This window comes from Cimex lectularius, unplaced genomic scaffold, assembly GCF_000648675.2.
Source record: "Cimex lectularius strain Harlan isolate CLEC.00 unplaced genomic scaffold, Clec_2.1 scaffold277, whole genome shotgun sequence".
In the NCBI taxonomy this organism is placed as follows: domain Eukaryota; kingdom Metazoa; phylum Arthropoda; class Insecta; order Hemiptera; family Cimicidae; genus Cimex; species Cimex lectularius.
This window is the reverse complement of record NW_019394221.1, coordinates 118,163-135,625: the sequence shown is the minus strand read 5'-3', so window position 1 is coordinate 135,625 and position 17,463 is coordinate 118,163. Positions and strand designations below refer to the sequence as shown.

At 31.6% G+C, this 17,463-nt stretch overlaps 2 protein-coding genes across 5 annotated transcripts in view; both read left to right on the top strand.

The window, feature by feature from the left end:
* LOC106668444 (serine/threonine-protein phosphatase 6 regulatory ankyrin repeat subunit B) overlaps positions 1 to 1,791 on the top strand; it is a 67,624-nt gene extending 65,833 nt beyond the window's left edge. For all 4 annotated transcript variants that reach the window (XM_024230313.1, XM_024230314.1, XM_024230311.1 and 1 more), the window contains one exon: positions 1,136 to 1,791. In XM_024230313.1, the coding sequence (XP_024086081.1) occupies positions 1,136 to 1,347 (212 nt within the window). In that variant the 3' untranslated portion in view covers positions 1,348 to 1,791. The remainder of the gene's footprint in view (positions 1 to 1,135) is intronic.
* A 5,333-nt stretch (positions 1,792 to 7,124) lies between these two features.
* Positions 7,125 to 17,162, top strand: LOC106668467 (SPARC). The gene is made up of 8 exons (XM_014397271.2): positions 7,125 to 7,252; positions 7,764 to 7,835; positions 12,869 to 12,941; positions 15,971 to 16,107; positions 16,200 to 16,364; positions 16,433 to 16,632; positions 16,716 to 16,863; positions 16,925 to 17,162. The coding sequence occupies exons 2-8, from the start codon at positions 7,773 to 7,775 to the stop codon at positions 16,970 to 16,972; spliced, it is 834 nt and encodes a 277-aa protein (XP_014252757.1). The 5' UTR covers positions 7,125 to 7,252; positions 7,764 to 7,772; the 3' UTR covers positions 16,973 to 17,162.
* Positions 17,163 to 17,463: the final 301 nt, after the last annotated feature.

Here is a 17,463-nt window from a genome sequence, read left to right as displayed (position 1 = left end):
GGATATACATATAATATTTCTTGGATATACACCAGGCCTTTGACCGAGTATGGCACTCTGGGCTGCCGTGGAAGCTCTAGAACATCCTACCAGCAACCTATTACCTTATCCTAAAATCCTATCTTAACAATCGTTACTTCCAAGTATCCCACAGAAATTCATTGTCTCCTATCCATCCTATTCTAGCAGGTGTCCCATAGGGCAGCGTGCTCGCACCTTTCCTTCATTCAATTTATACCTCCGACCTATCTACGCAACCTAACACTATCACCTTCACCTTTGCCGATGATACCGCAATCCTTTCTCCTGATAAAGTACCTGTCACAGCTTCCCGTAATCTCCACCTAGATATCCTAGAATGCTGGCTCCGTCAGTGATTCAAGTCAATCAAGATCAACGAAACCAAATCAACAAACATAATATTTACCCTAAACAAGAAAACGCTCCCGCCAGAATACCTTACCAACGTTCCTATCCCAATTGCGAACCATGTACGATACCTCGGACACTACCTGGACAAACGACTGACGTGGAACCGCCATACACGACTACTCGACAGACGGTCAAAACTCTCACTACCAAACAAAAGAAAATTTTACATTGCCCTCCTGGCCCCCATTTGGACATACGGACTTGAACTTTACGTTCCAACCTCAATCGAATCTTTTTCATTCAATCCAAAATCCTCAGAACAATAGTCAACACTCACACTATGTATCCAATCACACCATCCACCGACCTAAATGTCCCTCTTGTTACCGAGCTAGTCCAATCCCGCTACAAAACTTTCCATTCCAAACTACCCCATCATCCGAACCCTTTCGTCAAAAACCTGTCATCCACCACATTACCTAATAATCCGAACAGAAGACTGAAACGTCAGTGGCCCCGCGACAACCTTAACACTTGACATCGGTCTCCTAGGACGGAGTCCATCTCGCTCATCGTATTGATGTACTAACGGCTACAATCACTGGATGATAGCTGTTCAAATTTCATGCTACTGTTATAATTATTTATATGTAAATATTATATGTTTTACTTGTTGCGTCAAAGATTGCAGTTGTAAAAAAATAAAAATAAAATAGATTTAATATTCAAAGATTTTAAAACAATGTTTCAATTCTATTTGCAGAATCTGTTGCTCTCAGTGTGGTACATCTGAGTCCACTAGGATCACAACTGAGCTTCAGCAATGCGGCGACAAGAATTGAAAACATCGCGGATTGGGAGGCGATAGCCAAGAAGTACCGGGCTCTGATGGGAGAGCAGAATGACCAGGGCATGGACAGCATCGACACAAGCCAGACGATCGGCTCGTCCGAGACGACACTTTCAGCTCGATAGATTTATTTCGATTTTTCAATTGTGGGTAACTCACATAACTCAAAAAGCCTTAATATTGTGCCTTGACCAATTTCCACATTCGCAGTGGCTCTGCAAATAACATTTACAATTCTGTGTCTTATTGTTATTAAAATTCAGAAATAAGTCGTAATTGAACAAACAACGACTCTGTAAATAATTGTAACTTAGACTTGTTGTTCCTGAACGTTAGTTATTTTTTATTTTTTTTAGTATGTAGTCTTTTTCAATTTTCTACAATATCACTGTTACTGCAAGAATGAAACATTCAGTCTTTTTATAACACTAAGGTAAAATGTGTAGTTACCATGTACATAATATAAACAGATATATTTTTTCATATAAATAAAACTATTGAAGTAAATACACGCCATTTTTTCCACTAAAAAACTGATTTATACATGAAGACCAGTATTATATTTATTATCATGAACCTTTTAATAAAAACAGTTATTTTTATGTACATTAATGAATATAAAAATTTGCAGAAAAATACAAAAATATTTTTTGAAAATATAATGTTGCAAAATAAAGAAAAAAAACTGAAGTGAAAATTTCCAAAAGAATAGTTTGTAACTATTTCACATTTTAAATAAATATTTGTCCTGAAACATTAAAAAGGTCATCCAGATGTAATAGTTTATACATAAATTATATTTTTGAAAAAAAGAAGACCATTGTTTTTATATTTTATGATTCTTCTATCAAAGTAAAATGCAGGTAATAAATTATTGAAAATATTTATTTTATTAATTTTTGAAAACCCTTTTTATTACAACATAGCAGTGCTTGTCAGATTTTTCAGTGAGGTCCGCGTGTCATTGTTTGTAAAATTTAATCGACCTGATAAACCCGCAAATGAAATGTAGGTCACAATTTGAAAAACATAAAGGGTAGAGTGAGTTTTGAGAAAACGATGGGGTCACAAGTAAGTTGACAACCTGTATATACAATTTTTCAAAAGAAGTAGGTTGTAACTGTTTTGGTAAGATTTTGTAGTACAACATAGTCAGTAAGATATACCATATTATTATGGACACTAGAGAAGGGATTAGGTAATATTTTGACTAAAACTTTCCAAAATTTCATAGGAATTTCATGTTATCTATATGCGATAGTTTTCTGTTTGGATAATTTTGTGGTTTATTGGTTTCATGTAGTTCATTCATTAGAATATAAATTCGTTATGGAAGAGTTTTGTCTTGATTTTTTCATACAATTTATCAAATTTCATAGGAATTTCATGTTATCTCTATGTGATAGTTTTCTGTTTGGATAATTTTGTGGTTTATTGATTTCAATGACAAGTGTAATTCATTCATTAGAACATAAATTTGTTATGGAAGAGTTTTGGCATGATTTTTTCATAAAATTTATCAAATTTCATAGGAATTTCATGGTATAACTATGGAAAAGTAACTGGGCCATTTTTGTGGTTTATTTATTACAATTAAATTTATGAGCCATTTTATCACAAAAGAAGAAAATTTACCTCTACAAAATCCCACTTAGCTTTGATTTTGTCAATTTTCTACCAAATATGTATATAATTACCCAATGGGTCATTTTGTAATAAAAATGTGAACATACAACAATTTAATAGTGGACATGTACACAAGAATATTACATAAAGTGAAAAACATGTAATTTTTGACTTGTCTCTCAAATCTTTTACAGTTTATTCATTAAAATGAAAGTATGTATCATCATTCCGTCATTCTGCATCATGTCTTTTTGTTATGTATAGGAATAATATTTTCTGTTGAGAACTGAGCCAACCTTTGCTGATGACCAAGGATTTTTGTTTAGCAAAGTAATTCATCTCGCCTAAATGCTGAATAAGTGCACGTTCCTCACTTCATCAGCTCAAAAGTATAATAAAAATTTAATTCAAAACAGGCTAATTGATAAAATTAAAAAAATACAAGTGCGTTAATATAAAGTTTAACAATTTAAAAATGAGATAATAATTGGTCTATTTATTTCAAAAATTTATTATGTTGTCACAGTTTATAATAATTTATAATAAAAGGATTGACGTAATGAAGATCAAGGTTCGGCGGAGTAAAACAAACTGAAACAATCCATTCAGTATTAAGTAATAAAATGTAATTTATTATCGACGATAGAGGCATGTTTAGATCGGGTTCAGGGACGATGAACCGAACGATATAAAACGGCGGGTTGAGAAATCCACAATTAGATCTGTCCAAAACTTATGGCAGCTAATAAAAATATTGTCTTAATTTCGAACGAAAAACACGTTTTTTGTTGAAGAAATGCAAAAACGAGTTAAAACCTGGGGAAAAAACCCGGTAAAATTTATATAGATCTTTATTTTCAAGAAATGACACACAAAAGTACAATTTTCTGTTTAAAAGTCTACTTTTGAAGTCAGAGAGTCAAATATGTACAAAATTGACAGTCAACTTTGAAATTTTTTTTATATAGGTAACAAATATTTTTGCGATTTACATGCCACAAAAATAGCCTAATATTTTTTTTTAAATTTTCTTCTTGAATTTTTGTTTGTAGTTAAATCGTACAGGATTGAAACGAGCAATTATAAACAGGCTTTTACAGCGTGATCATCCGTTTTATTGCAAGTTTGCAAGTTCGCTTATGGCAGGAATTCGCGTTAACCAGTGCGTCTGCATTTATAATTCAGTTAACGAGATCAACAGATGTGTAATTTACAGTTGGCATTTTGAACTGAACTGCTATTAGATTTTGTGAGGTTGTTTACACGGACAATTTCGCAATCTGGTTTTGTATTATTTTATGTGGTAGCCAGTAATTTCCGTGGCAATAAAAAAAACCCATAAATTCCTAACATTCTCGTCATGTGCAAATTTTACATGTTTTCTTCTCCAAATGTGAAAATATTGTGTGTATTTAATCAAACCTTATAGTCTTAACTAAAGTGTATTTAGTAGAATTTGTATGAACAACATTCATAATATCTCTATATTTATATATTTTATGACCAATTTGTGGTTACCATATCTCTAAGGGAGCTTTTTTAAGATTTTGGTACGAATGTCTTGTCAATTAATTAAAATTGCATATTTGAATATCATGTTATGACTGTGTGATCTTATGGTTAACTTATTACGATAAATTTTGTGGTCCACGTTATCACAGAGAAAAAAAATCCAAGGACATTCTGTAGTACTATAAATTCATTGAAATTCAAAGGTTTACGTAAGTATTGTTTGGCTATGGAACATTTGTTGTCATTTAAGCATGACCTGAGTCATAACAGATTTTTTTTGTTTTTGTTTAAGAATTAATTATGAAAAATATTGAAGTGCAAGTGATTTTCATGATATGATTATGAGAAGGTTTTATTGTATAATTTTTTGGTTAATTCATTCATTAAAATATATAGGAACATTAAGGATCTCTATGTATTTTCCGTGTAATTTTGTAATACAGCTGATCAAATTTAGTAGAAGTTTCATGATATGGTCGTTTTGTGGTACGATTAATTAATTCAGTAGAATACAATGGAGCATTACAGAATCTCTATGAAAGAGTTTTAACATTATTTTGTCATAATTTTTTTCAAATTCTGTAGGAATTTTGTTCTTTGACTAGGAGAGAGTTTTATTGGGTCAATGTGTGGTTAACTCTTTACAACTACATGTTTTGAGCAACGTTATCACAAAAGATACATCGTATTTTGTGGATAGATGATTACAATTATATTTTTGGGCAATGTTATCAAAAATAAATAAATTTTGCAGTTTTGCAATACAATATTCATTTTAAAAAAATCGGAATATTGCGGAATCTCCATGGAACAATTTTGGCATTATTTTGTCATGGAATTTATCAAAATTCATAGGAATTTCACAGTATGTCTACGCGAGATTTTACTGGGCCTTGGGTGGTTAATTCATGGAACATATAAGAAACTCTATGAAAGAGATTTGGCAATATTTTGTCCAAAACTTTCCCAAATTTTATATGAAATTCATTGTACTACAATGAAAGAGTTTTTGTGTTTGATCATTTTAAAATTACATTTTGTAGGCGACGTTATCACAAAATAAGAATTTTTCAGCAACATTCTGTAGTACTCATTCATTATAATAGAGTTTCGGCATTATTCAGCCATACATTTTCTGTAATTTCAGATGAATTTTCAAGGATTGGCTACGAGAGGGTTTTCCTGTGCCATTTGTGGTATAATTGATTTATTTTATGGAGCACGTTATTTTAAAGGAAGGATTTTACGTCATTCTGCAGGACAATTCATTCATTAGAATATATCGGAACATGTAAGAATCTCTATGAAAGAGATTTGGCAGTATTTTGTTCAAAACTTTCCCAAATTTTATATGAAATTCATGGCACCACAATGAGAGAGCTTTTGTGTTTGATCATTTTAAAATTACATTTTGTGGTTCACGTTATCACAAAAGAAGAATTTTTCAGCGACATTCTGTAGTACTCATTTATTATTATAGTGTTTTGGCCTTGCTTAGGCATACATTTTATCAAATTTCAAATGGCTTTTCATGGTATCGCTACGAGGGGGGTTTTACTGTTCCATTTGTGTTCTATTTGATTACAATTATATTTTGTGAACCAAGTTATCTCAAAAAAAAGATTTTACGTCATTACGCAGGACAAGTCATTCATCAGAATATATCGGAACATGACAGAATCTCTATGGAAGAGTTTTGAGATCATTTTAGATTAAAAATCAGGGATAAAGCCAAATTTGTAAGAAAATAACCTCAGACTCCGTCAACTTTTCGAAGAGGAATAAATCCCAATAAATTTCTAAACCATTATTAATAATTCACAAGGTTAATAAACTCGAAAATATACTTACAATTTAGTACCACCTATGTACATTATTGTAAAACAATATCGTATTTTAGTATTTCAATGTGCTTCAGGGTATTTTATAGTAAGATAAATTAAAATCTATAAGTAAGGAATTGGTTGAGATAAAAAAGTCAGTGTCACGAGCGGGATTCGAACCCACGACCTTCCGGTAAATACGCCGCTGCTCTATTGCTATTGCCGGGTAGAGCAGCGGCGTATTTACCCGATGGTCGTGGGTTCGAATCCCGCTCGTGACACTGACTTTTTTATCTCAATCAATACCTTACTTAAAGATTAATTAATTGAAAACAATTTATTTGGTCAATCGGACCACGAAATCTAATCGAATTAATAAATGAAAATTATATTTTGAAATATCACGATTTCGTTACATAATTTTACAAGGACAGATTTTAGTTCTGGTGGTTAATAATTGGAGAAGTATTAGAGAGTTTATCGACCAGACTTTACTATGTATAGAGCCTCCTGGATTAGGGTTGTAGTCAAAATGACCACAAAAATGGCAAAAATGACCTAATTCACGAGACTGTTACATTGGAGTGTTTTGTTAGGCCATGGAACATTTGTTTGTCATTCAAGGCCTGATCCATAATAAAAAATTTATGTGTTTAAGAAGCACTTGGTAAAAATAAATAAATATCGAAGTATATCTTGATTTGCTGCCTATTGAAATTTTAATGTCTAAATCTATATGCAATAAACAAAATATACGAGAGTATATTACGATGCTATATCTTGCCTTTTGAAACTTATCAGATGATAATTAACAGTTTTCTACAAAACCGATCTGTGGGTGGAAAAAAATATAGGACACTGAACCGACAAAGAAGAATGGTTGGGGTGGTCTGCCCAAGTAGTTAGCTATGTTTTCAGAACTGCTAGTAGAACTATTTAGAAGAAGGAGAAGAGGGGCCTCAGTAGCTCATACAACAAAGCAGAGCCTTCACATCATCTTCAGCATCAGGGTGGACCGGCACGGACACACAGAACGGTCAAAAATCATTCAGCAATTTCTTCAAGTCTTGTAAGTTTTCAACTTTACACTGTATATTGTATTATTTTATTTTAATTATAAATACTTTATTTTAGTTTCTTTTTAATTAGTTTATGTGTAGTTTGATTTTTGCATTATATGTTACATACTGTCTAACCTTAAAATGACAAAGAAATCGTGAAAATTTGATTTTTAAAATATTTTAGTTAGAAGGATTGTCAATTATTTTTTTGTCAAAGTTGGTTTAAAAGTCAAATGGAATGTGATCATAGGGAGGCATTAAAAGGTAATTACTTTCTCCTCATGCTTAGTTTTATTTTCTGCTTCCCTCTTTCTAATAATAATCAAAGGGACAATAAAACAACATATATTACAAAAAAAATTCAATGGAAGTGTAAATCTTTTAACGTAAACGTGGGTGTTTGATAACAGGGGACCTCTTTTTTTATTGGACTATCTGCAGGAAAGGGAACTTCCTCGGTGTGCAATCGCGAGGAAGAATTCAGTAATAAAATTATCGCATTTTTTTTTGGCATTCCAGGTCGTGAAGATGAAGGGGTTGCTGCTCTTGCTGCTGGGGTACATGCTCATTGCGGACGTGACGCTCGCCAAGGTATATTTCCGCATGTAATGTGAAGCGACGATAAGGAGTTGGCCGAGCTATTTAAAGATCTGACATAAGCAAAATCCAGCTTAGCACTTTTCAAGCATCTAAGCACGTTTCGGTCAATAAAACCCTAGAAAATGTAAACCTACAGAGGAAAATATCTGTAAAAAAATTTGCATTACAAAATTCCTAAAATTTATATTTTAATTCTTTTCATCTTACTTTAACTTTGTTCTAAAACATTAAAAAAAGGCCATAAATTTATCTTAACCGTATTTTATGACGGCAAAAATTATTTTTGCATTCCATTCCCCTTGTATAACCTTCTATTGAAAGAAAGATTAATTACTAATGACTATTAATAAAACGAGCTCAATTGGTTCAACAGCTCGCAGTCAGTCCATCAAAGATTGACGATTTGGTAATAAAACAACCAATCAGTTTCGTAACTATTAAAAATATCTAAATAGGCAGAATAACAGTTCCAAATTAGTCTCAACTCACATAGAAAAAAATTATATGATATATATTTTTTTAAACAAAAGCTCAGCCAAATTCTTATCGTTCGTAATCAGTATAAATTTTCAAATATCAATGATACGCCGCGAAGGAGAGGCGGAATTATTTTTTTTTTGTACTAGACCCATTTATTAACAGATTTTTTTATTTTTAATCGGCAGGGTTTTCGATTAATCTGACCTCTTGCGTAAACTCAATAATTTTACAGTCAACCTAATTAATTTGTACGATGGATGAGTTTCTTGACTTGGCAGTCTGAACATTTACACTAAAAGTCTCTGGCCTCTCACCAGAATCAACATAAAAGGACGGTTCCTAAAGGGAAAGCACGAAGTACTGAAGATTGCAAAGTAGTTAAATCCGTCAAGTTGATAGCAAGAGTAGGCAGGCCATGGTGATAACAGATGTATAAAAAAGATGTATTCTCCAGATTCCACTAGAGCATTAAGAAAGCTAAATTAATTTTGATTAGCTTATGTGAAAAAGACAATTAAGAAACAAAGCATAGACAAAAGTTAAGCAACATAGAGGTACTGGTGAAAGACTTAGAAGACATTTTCCAAGTGGGCGATCAATTCTAGGAATATTTATGCTGTTTCATGCGGTTTTTGTCAGACCGCATGAAATCCTTTTAGAAAGAAATGATGTGTGGATAAATTGTCCTGGTCCGCCTGTCTATCATTATCTTCAATTTTTTCTTTCGTAAATTTTGAGGTTATGGTAAAAGATCAAATGCCATGTTCACAATTTGCGATACGTTCTGTTAAAATTTATGTCGGTATGTTTTTGTCAGATGGTATGAAATCCTTTTAGAAAGAAATGATGTGTGTATAAATTGTCCTGGTCCGCCTGTCTCGCTTTATCTTCAGTTTCTTTCTTTCATCAATTTTTAGGTTATGGTGAAAGACTAGTGGCCATTTTCCCAATGTGTAATTTCCTTTCAATATTTATGTCGGTATATTTTTGTCAGATGGTGTGAAATCCTTTTAGAAGGAAATGATATGTATTTAAATTATCTTGGTCCGCCTTGTCTCGCCTTTTGCAGGGTATCCGTTGATAGATGCCAATAGTTTGTTACATCTCAAATTTAACTAGAAAGTCCCTATTGTCCAAAGTCTGATTATCACTTTATTCTAGATATTTCAGTTTTATACTACTTCAAACTTTCACTATTTTTTTATAAAGTCCCTCCTTAAGTTTGGTTATGGTTTTTGTGAAGCTTTTTGTTTTTTCTTATGTAAATTTTGTACTAAACAGTCTTTAGTTTATTTCTTTTGTTTATTTTGTATTATTTTTATACGGTATCTTTTAATACAAGTATCAATATCTAAAAGGCTAATTTTTTTAAACTGTTTGTAAACGGAAAAATCAAATTTTTAACAATTAAACGTTAATTTTACAGTAGAGATAACTGACCTCAAAGTAATTAAGTAAGCAAGTTTAAAGCTAATTAGTAGAGCAACTTTTCTATATCTACAGTAATTACAGAACAAAAATTGTTACTTAAGACTTTAAACAAAAAATTTGCCACTCGTAAAAGTTTATATTTACTTAAGATTATGACAATGAAAAATCTATGAATCTCAGCGTTTTCCATGCTCTTTTCATTGGTAAACAAATTTCCTGAAAGATTAACATTTTATGAGACATGCGGGACTTTTTGGGAAATGTTGAGAAAGGTTAAAGTCACCTGAAAAAAGAACAGTTAAGAATCAGACCTTGAACAATGAAGGGATTTGATTTTTCAGTCCAATTTGAGACCTAATGAAGTATTGATGTCTTGTATAAAGCGAAACTAGAAGTGTCATGACAATTTATATAAACAAGAAATAAAGCACTGATGCAACTGCTGGATGTAGTTCCCCCTAAAAAATCCGTCCAAGTTATACAGCGAAACTTGGCGGATCAGGACAATTTATATGCTAATCATTTCTTACTAAAAGGATTTCATACCACTTGACAAAAACATACCGATGCAAATATTAACAGAATGACTCGCACACTTGGATCTTACACGAGAAAGTTATCAAAAGGTCGAAGCAAGAAACAATGTACAAACGACCGAATATACAGCGAGACTAGTCGGACCAGGACAATCTCACAATTAATGTCTTTTTAAAAGGACGTCATGCCTTCTGAAAAAACAGACAGGCATAAATATTAACAGAACGAATGACATTCGGAAAAAGACAACTGGTCTTTCACAAGAACCATGCAAAAGGACGAAAGGAAGAAACAGCGTATAGATCTAAACTACCGAACATAAAACCATGCTAATATTTTCTTTAAATAAAACACAATCAAAAACAAAGTATTGCTCCAATGTATTTAACAAAAAACTAATATAATCTGTACAAGATATAAAGCGAAACTTAGCGGACCAGGTCAATTTATAAACAAACATCATTTCTTTCTAAAATGAATTCATACCATGTGACAAAACCTTACCGACACAGTCATTGAAGCCAATCATACATTTGGAAAAATAAATATAGTCATAAACTAGAATTTTACAAAAGTACGAAAGGATGCAACAACATAGAGACAAAAACGACCTAATACAAAGCGAGACTAGGCGGACCAGTATAATTTATATCAAATGATTTCATACCATCTTACAAAGGCTTAACTGAATAATCAATATCAATGTTAACTTGGAACAATTCCATCTCAAGCTTTTACGGGAACCTACAAAAAGGACGAATCATGATAAACAACATACAAACTCATCATAATAATAATAAATATACATCACCAACCGTAGAACGACAAACATAAAAATCTGGTCACATTCCACCCCTAGAGAATTCGATATTCCTCGAGGTGGAGTTAAGCAATACCTTCTTTTCGAGCTAATAAATTTCATTCATTCCAATAAATTAACATAAACACAACTCCCTATACAACCAAAAAATAAAAAAACGAATAAAAAAGAGTAAACGTTAAATGTTTACAAACATTAATAACTCTTCTTCAGGATATTACATATTAAAAAATAACACAACACTCAGTATAAACAAAGAAGGCTGGTCAGGTCACATTCACTGCCCGGTAATACTCGATATTCCATGGGGCGGGGTGGAACTCTCCCTAATAAATTACTTTTACTCTCCAGACGTCACACACTCACCCCAGAGTACTCGAGATCCTCGGGGCGGGGTTATAAGCAACCCCTTCCTTTCACGCTAATAAATTACATTTATTCCAATAAATTAACAAAAACACAATACTCGATAGAAACATAGAAGTCTGGCCACATTCACTCACCCCACAGTACTCGATACTCCTCGGGCGGGGTTAAACAGCCCATTACTTTCACGTTAATAAATTACCTTCATTCTAATAAATTGTTGTGCACATACACAACATAAACACTAATACATTTAAACATCCCTACACAGGGGGCTAATAAAAATGGTTAAATTATAAAGCAGACTAGATGGATCAGGCGTCCATCAATTTAGATTTCTTGCCTATTTTTATTTTTCTAGGTAATTTTTAATTAACGAAATCACACATATGTACATCTAACAGAACAACAATCAAGAAACAAAACACAACTAATGAAAATAGCAAAACCCCAAAACCTATCTATCCAAGATATAAAGCAAAAATAGACAGGCTAAGGACGATCATTGACAAAATTAAGAAACAAAGGACAAACATAAAAGCTGAATGCCTAAATGGATTTTTGCATCCGGTCATATTCGCCTCCAAAACAAACCAATCAACCAACTAATTACGAAGTGATTTATTGTTTCTTCTAATCAGGCCACCTTATTTTCAACTAGTCTTTCGACATCAATTGAGACCAATGGGTGGATTTCATGGCAGAAAGTCTTCCAGCGGCTGACTGTACCCATGTCGTTAAAACGACCGAACGTTTAAATAGAAAATTTTATGTTTCATCTTTACGCAATTTATTTTATTGGATGCTGTAAATTGTATGAAAGAAACTGTCGTAGTAAATCTAAAAATAGAATATATTCAAAGCATTCCTTTAAAAATACAACAAACGCCTAAGAATTTGCTACTTTTATTTTCTTTATACTGCTGAAGACAGATAAATAATAATACAATTTAGAATTTAGAAGAATAGAATGAAATAGGAAATATTTATAAAGAAGAAAAATCTGCTTTAAAAGCTTTGTGTCATAGTCAAAATTTATTTGAAATATTGGAAATTATGTTTTTCTACATTTTGAAAGATCTTGTAATAAAATAGGCCAATACAAGCACAAAAAGAAAGAAATATCACGCATAGGAAGGATAGGAAGGATCACCTTTCCAGAAAGTATAATTTCTTACAAATTAGATTCAATTTAAATTCGATAGTTTGGCATTTTTGGTTAATTTACGCCTGCCCGGTTAGTCACGAAGCCCCGAAGCCTTTTCGTGCTGGCGTTTTGACAGATATAAAGCCCTGTCGGCTTAACTATCCGTGAAAAGCCCCCTCCGTACTTTATTCTATGACTTTTGACATATATCAACGGACTGAAAATATTTTTTTTAAATTTCAGAAAAGGAAGTCGCCGAAATTGTTGCCCGCTGCTAGCGACTTTGACGAAGATGAGAGACAAACCGAGACCGAAGGTAATTTGTCATAAAATTAAGACGAAAAAATAATTTTAACCAGATTATTCACTCGCAACACCCGAAACTTGCTATTTCAAACAAAAAAAGCCGCTTGTTAATTGGGTCGAATGCTTTTTAATCAAAACTACAACCGATGGTAGATAGACGCAATTAATTTCAATTGGCTCTGTGTCCTTTTTTAATTCATTCGCTGCACTTCCATAAATAATTTCAAGAGTTGTGCTTTATCGCAATCATAGACACTTTTTTTGCTGGTTCATCAATAAACAACAATTTCTCATAAGGAAACCGAATCGATTGTGTATTTATATATTTTCAATAATAATAACAATAAAAATGTCAATTTTACCTCTGGACTATATTATTTACTCAAAGATTAAAAGTACTTGTCTAATTGCTTGAAATCCCTTTTTAATTGCTTGAAAGATAATAATACTTTTCATGATAACTTTTTAAATAATTTTGTTCCTGAAAAGATTTCTAAATTTATAATTCCACCTTTGGTGCACATTTTTAATTTAACTTATTCACTTGGTCTATATCCATCTGATTTTTAAAAAAATCCTTAGTAATACCATTATTTAAATCTGGTTCAAGACTAAAGATTAATAAATGTAGACCTATCTCAACTTTTTTATTATCCAAAATTCTAGAAAAAACAATTAAAAATAGTTTATTGGACTTCATTATTGAAAATAGAATAATTTCTCCAAAGCAGTGTGGTTTTCTTCCGGACAGATCAACTGAACAGGCTTTGTTTGATGTTACTAATTTGTTTTCACAATAAATTAATAATATTGGATTGTTTCTGGACACTAAAATTTGCATAAAACTTAAAAGGTTTTCGACTCTGTTGGCCATAAGTTGATGCTAAAAATCATCAGTGAATTGGTACCTCTAATATTACCCTTAAACTCCTTGAATCATATTTATCAGACAGAACTCTAGTCACAAAGGTTGGAACAGTTTATAGTTCTTGTTTACAAGTTGAATCCGGAGAACCACAAGGTATAGTCTTAAGCCCATTTTTTTATATATTAATGGTTTTTTGAAAATGAAATTCTCTGGAAAATATTTAATTATGTAGATGGTATGTGTATCATTTCTCAGGTGATAATTTAATTAATTTAACTAAAACTATAAATAATTTTAAGAAAATAATTAATTTTTGGTAAAACTCAAACCAAACTTTCTACTTTTAAACACAAAAAATGTAATGTACTCCACTTTTCATTAAAAAAGGTAATAAATTAAAATTTGCTTTTCATACTTCTGATGATAATGATGAGTTCTTGCTTGCCTATCCCATTTACAGCCTTAGGTATCTTGATGTGAACATGGACTCAAATTTGAGATTTAATTTACATATTGATTCTTTAATCTCCCATCTGAGAAAGCTCTTTTATAAATTTAGAATTTTACATAATTTTGTGAAAACTGAACTTAAGAACGATATATTTTTCTCTTGCTCAATTCAAAATAGCTTATGGTATTGTTTTCGGGGGGGGGGGGTTTAATATTAAATGTTCTACTAAGACTCTGGATGGAACTATAAATTCACTTTAAAAATTATTCTATATAAACTGTATAAATATAATACGAAAAAATTATACAATTTATTTAAAGTAATGAATCTATACCAAATCTTTCTTAATTTTGAAAGAATGTTTAATTTAATTTCTTCTTACATTCATGTTCGTATATTTATATATAAAACCAATCTTGTAACTAGTTACATCAGTAAATATAACATGAGACAATTCATCGGCTAACACATTTTTTCAATGTAAAGACTAGGCAAAATTATAATTTTGCATTACATATGGCATTTTTTTTTCAAAATTTCAACAACTACAAAGAAGGCAAAAATTTATAATTTAAAAAATTTTAAATTGTAGTTAAGATATTTTAAAGCCAACATTTAATTTCGGTTTTTTTTCATACTACACGTTTATTCTATTTTTTGTTTGTTTATTCATTTGTTTATTCGTTTGTTTATTCGTTCGTTTATCGTTATCTTTTGTTTCTTCCTCTGAGATTCTCCATCAACTTCTGCTTTCAAGTACAAGCTTTTCTTTTTGACAGCAGGCAGGGTTGTACAAAAATGTTATTTTTTGTTGTAAATTTATATGTAATGTACATTCTTGCAAATAAATATTTATTATTATTATTAAATAATTGCCATTCAACACTCCACTGGGGGACCGCGGTAGCTGAGTGGTTAGCATGAGAGACTCTCACGCCGCGGTCGTGGGTTCGATTCCCACCGTCGCCTCTGGCCCTTTTTTCCCGATAACCCCCAATTTGAACAACATATATAAGAATTCGTCATGGCTAATATGCAAAGATCATAAGGCACAAAAAAAAAAAAAAAAAAAAAAAAAAACACCACTGGTTGTTCTTTGTTTTTAATGTTTTATAAATGTTTCAAAATGCGGTCTTACATTTGAACCGGGTGAAGATAAAAAAAAAAAAACATTCAGGAAGAGATAGTTAATAAACCTAATCTATGACATCAGAACAATAAAATTAGAATCAATATTATCATTTCACTAAACATTTATGTTAATTGGCAATAATATTTGTTATCAATTGACGTTAAAGTTTATGGATATGCCACTTCTATTTGCTGCATGGTGTGTAATTAGATTTTATTGAGCAGTAACTTTACAAATAAATATGATTCGGCGTCTGTATCTCTATGAAAGAATTGTATTGGTTAATATAATAAAAAATGTTATAAGTTTGTGAATTTTGTGCAACTTCATTTTTGCTAATCTTGTTATTTTTGTTTTAAACATTTTGCCAAGAAGTAACTATTTCTAGCCAATAACAAAGATCAGGATCAAATCAAATGATAACAATGATAAACAGGATTTTATCGTTTTTCAAATCCTACATTCAAATGTACCTTTATGTTAAATTTTTGCAACAAAAAATTGATCCTTTATGAAAATGAGTTCCAAATGGACTCAATTTAAATTTTGAAATTACAAATATTTAAGCTGAATATTTTACTTTTATAGAGAATATGAATTTGTTGATTGACCCTTGCTTGACAAAGCATTGTGGAGCTGGTCAAGTTTGCGCTTTGGACCAACTGGATGAGCCTTACTGCAAATGCATTGAAGAGTGCCCATTTGAAGAAGAAGCCCGGAGGAAGGTAAACAACAAATATATAATTAATTTCAAAAGCTGTTTGAAATGATAATTCATTTTACAATTAATTATTCTACTAATTAAAATATATTTCAGGTCTGTTCCAATCACAATGTGACATGGGCTTCGGACTGTGAGCTGTACAGAATGAGGTGCTGGTGTAAGAAGGAAGAGAAGCAGTGCAATGATTTTGATCTTGCAACTAAGGAGTCGTACAAACATATGCACATCGATTACTTTGGAGAATGCAGGGAAATGGAAGTACGTAGGCTGGAATAAAAATTACAAAAGAAAAAAAAATCTTAAATTATTCTGTTTGTAAATTTTAGGAATGTACAGCTGGCCAGATGGCAGATTTCCCAAGGAGAATGCGTGACTGGCTTTTCAACATTATGAGGGATTTGGCTGAGCGAAATGAACTCACTAAATATTATATGGAATTGGAAAAAGAGGCAGAGAACAACTTAAATAAAAGGTGGTTGAACGCTGCTCTCTGGAAGTGGTGTGATCTTGATACTAGTAATGATAGGTAATAATTTTTTTTTAAATAAGTATATTTTTTAATTTTTAAAAAGCAGTTTTTTCTCAATAAAATCTTTGTAAATGTTATAGAGCTGTTTCAAGGCACGAACTCTTCCCGATTAAAGCTCCTCTGGTTTCAATGGAACATTGTATTGCTCCTTTCTTGAACAAGTGTGATGCAAATAATGACCATTTCATTCATTTGAACGAATGGATAAAATGCATGGAGCTCGATGAGGTAAGCGTTGATGACTTTTGAATTATCGTCTGGGCGTTTTTAACATTTTTTTTTTTTTCAGAATGAAATAGAAGAAAAGTGCGAAGACATTAGAGATTATCAACTATAATTTCAACTCTCATATGAGCTTAATTTATTGTTCGATTTGACCAAAGAAAATATTTCTTTGGCAGACAAAGTCAACTTTTATTGAAAAACAATAATAGTGGATTTTATTTTATTTTGTCTATATGGCCGTAATGCAATATATTAATCAATTGTGTTCATTAAAAATAAATTTGTACATTTTTAAAAAATAAATGTTTTAATCTGTATGGAGATTTTTATTAAATAATTCACTTCTGATTTGATACCATGCATTTTGAACTTTGAGAGGCTTGACTTCACAGAATCACAGACACACTGACAAAGGCGAAATTCTGAAACAAATCTGACAGAAAAACCCACCGAGGATAGGCGGACTAAAATGATTGGCATGACGAAATTTCAGGTTCCCGTGACTCTGCAGACTACTCGGAGAAATCTCAAATCTTTTATTATCTTTCAATTAATTAAGGTTTTTAGTTGAGATAAAAAAGCACGAGCAGGATTCGATCCCAC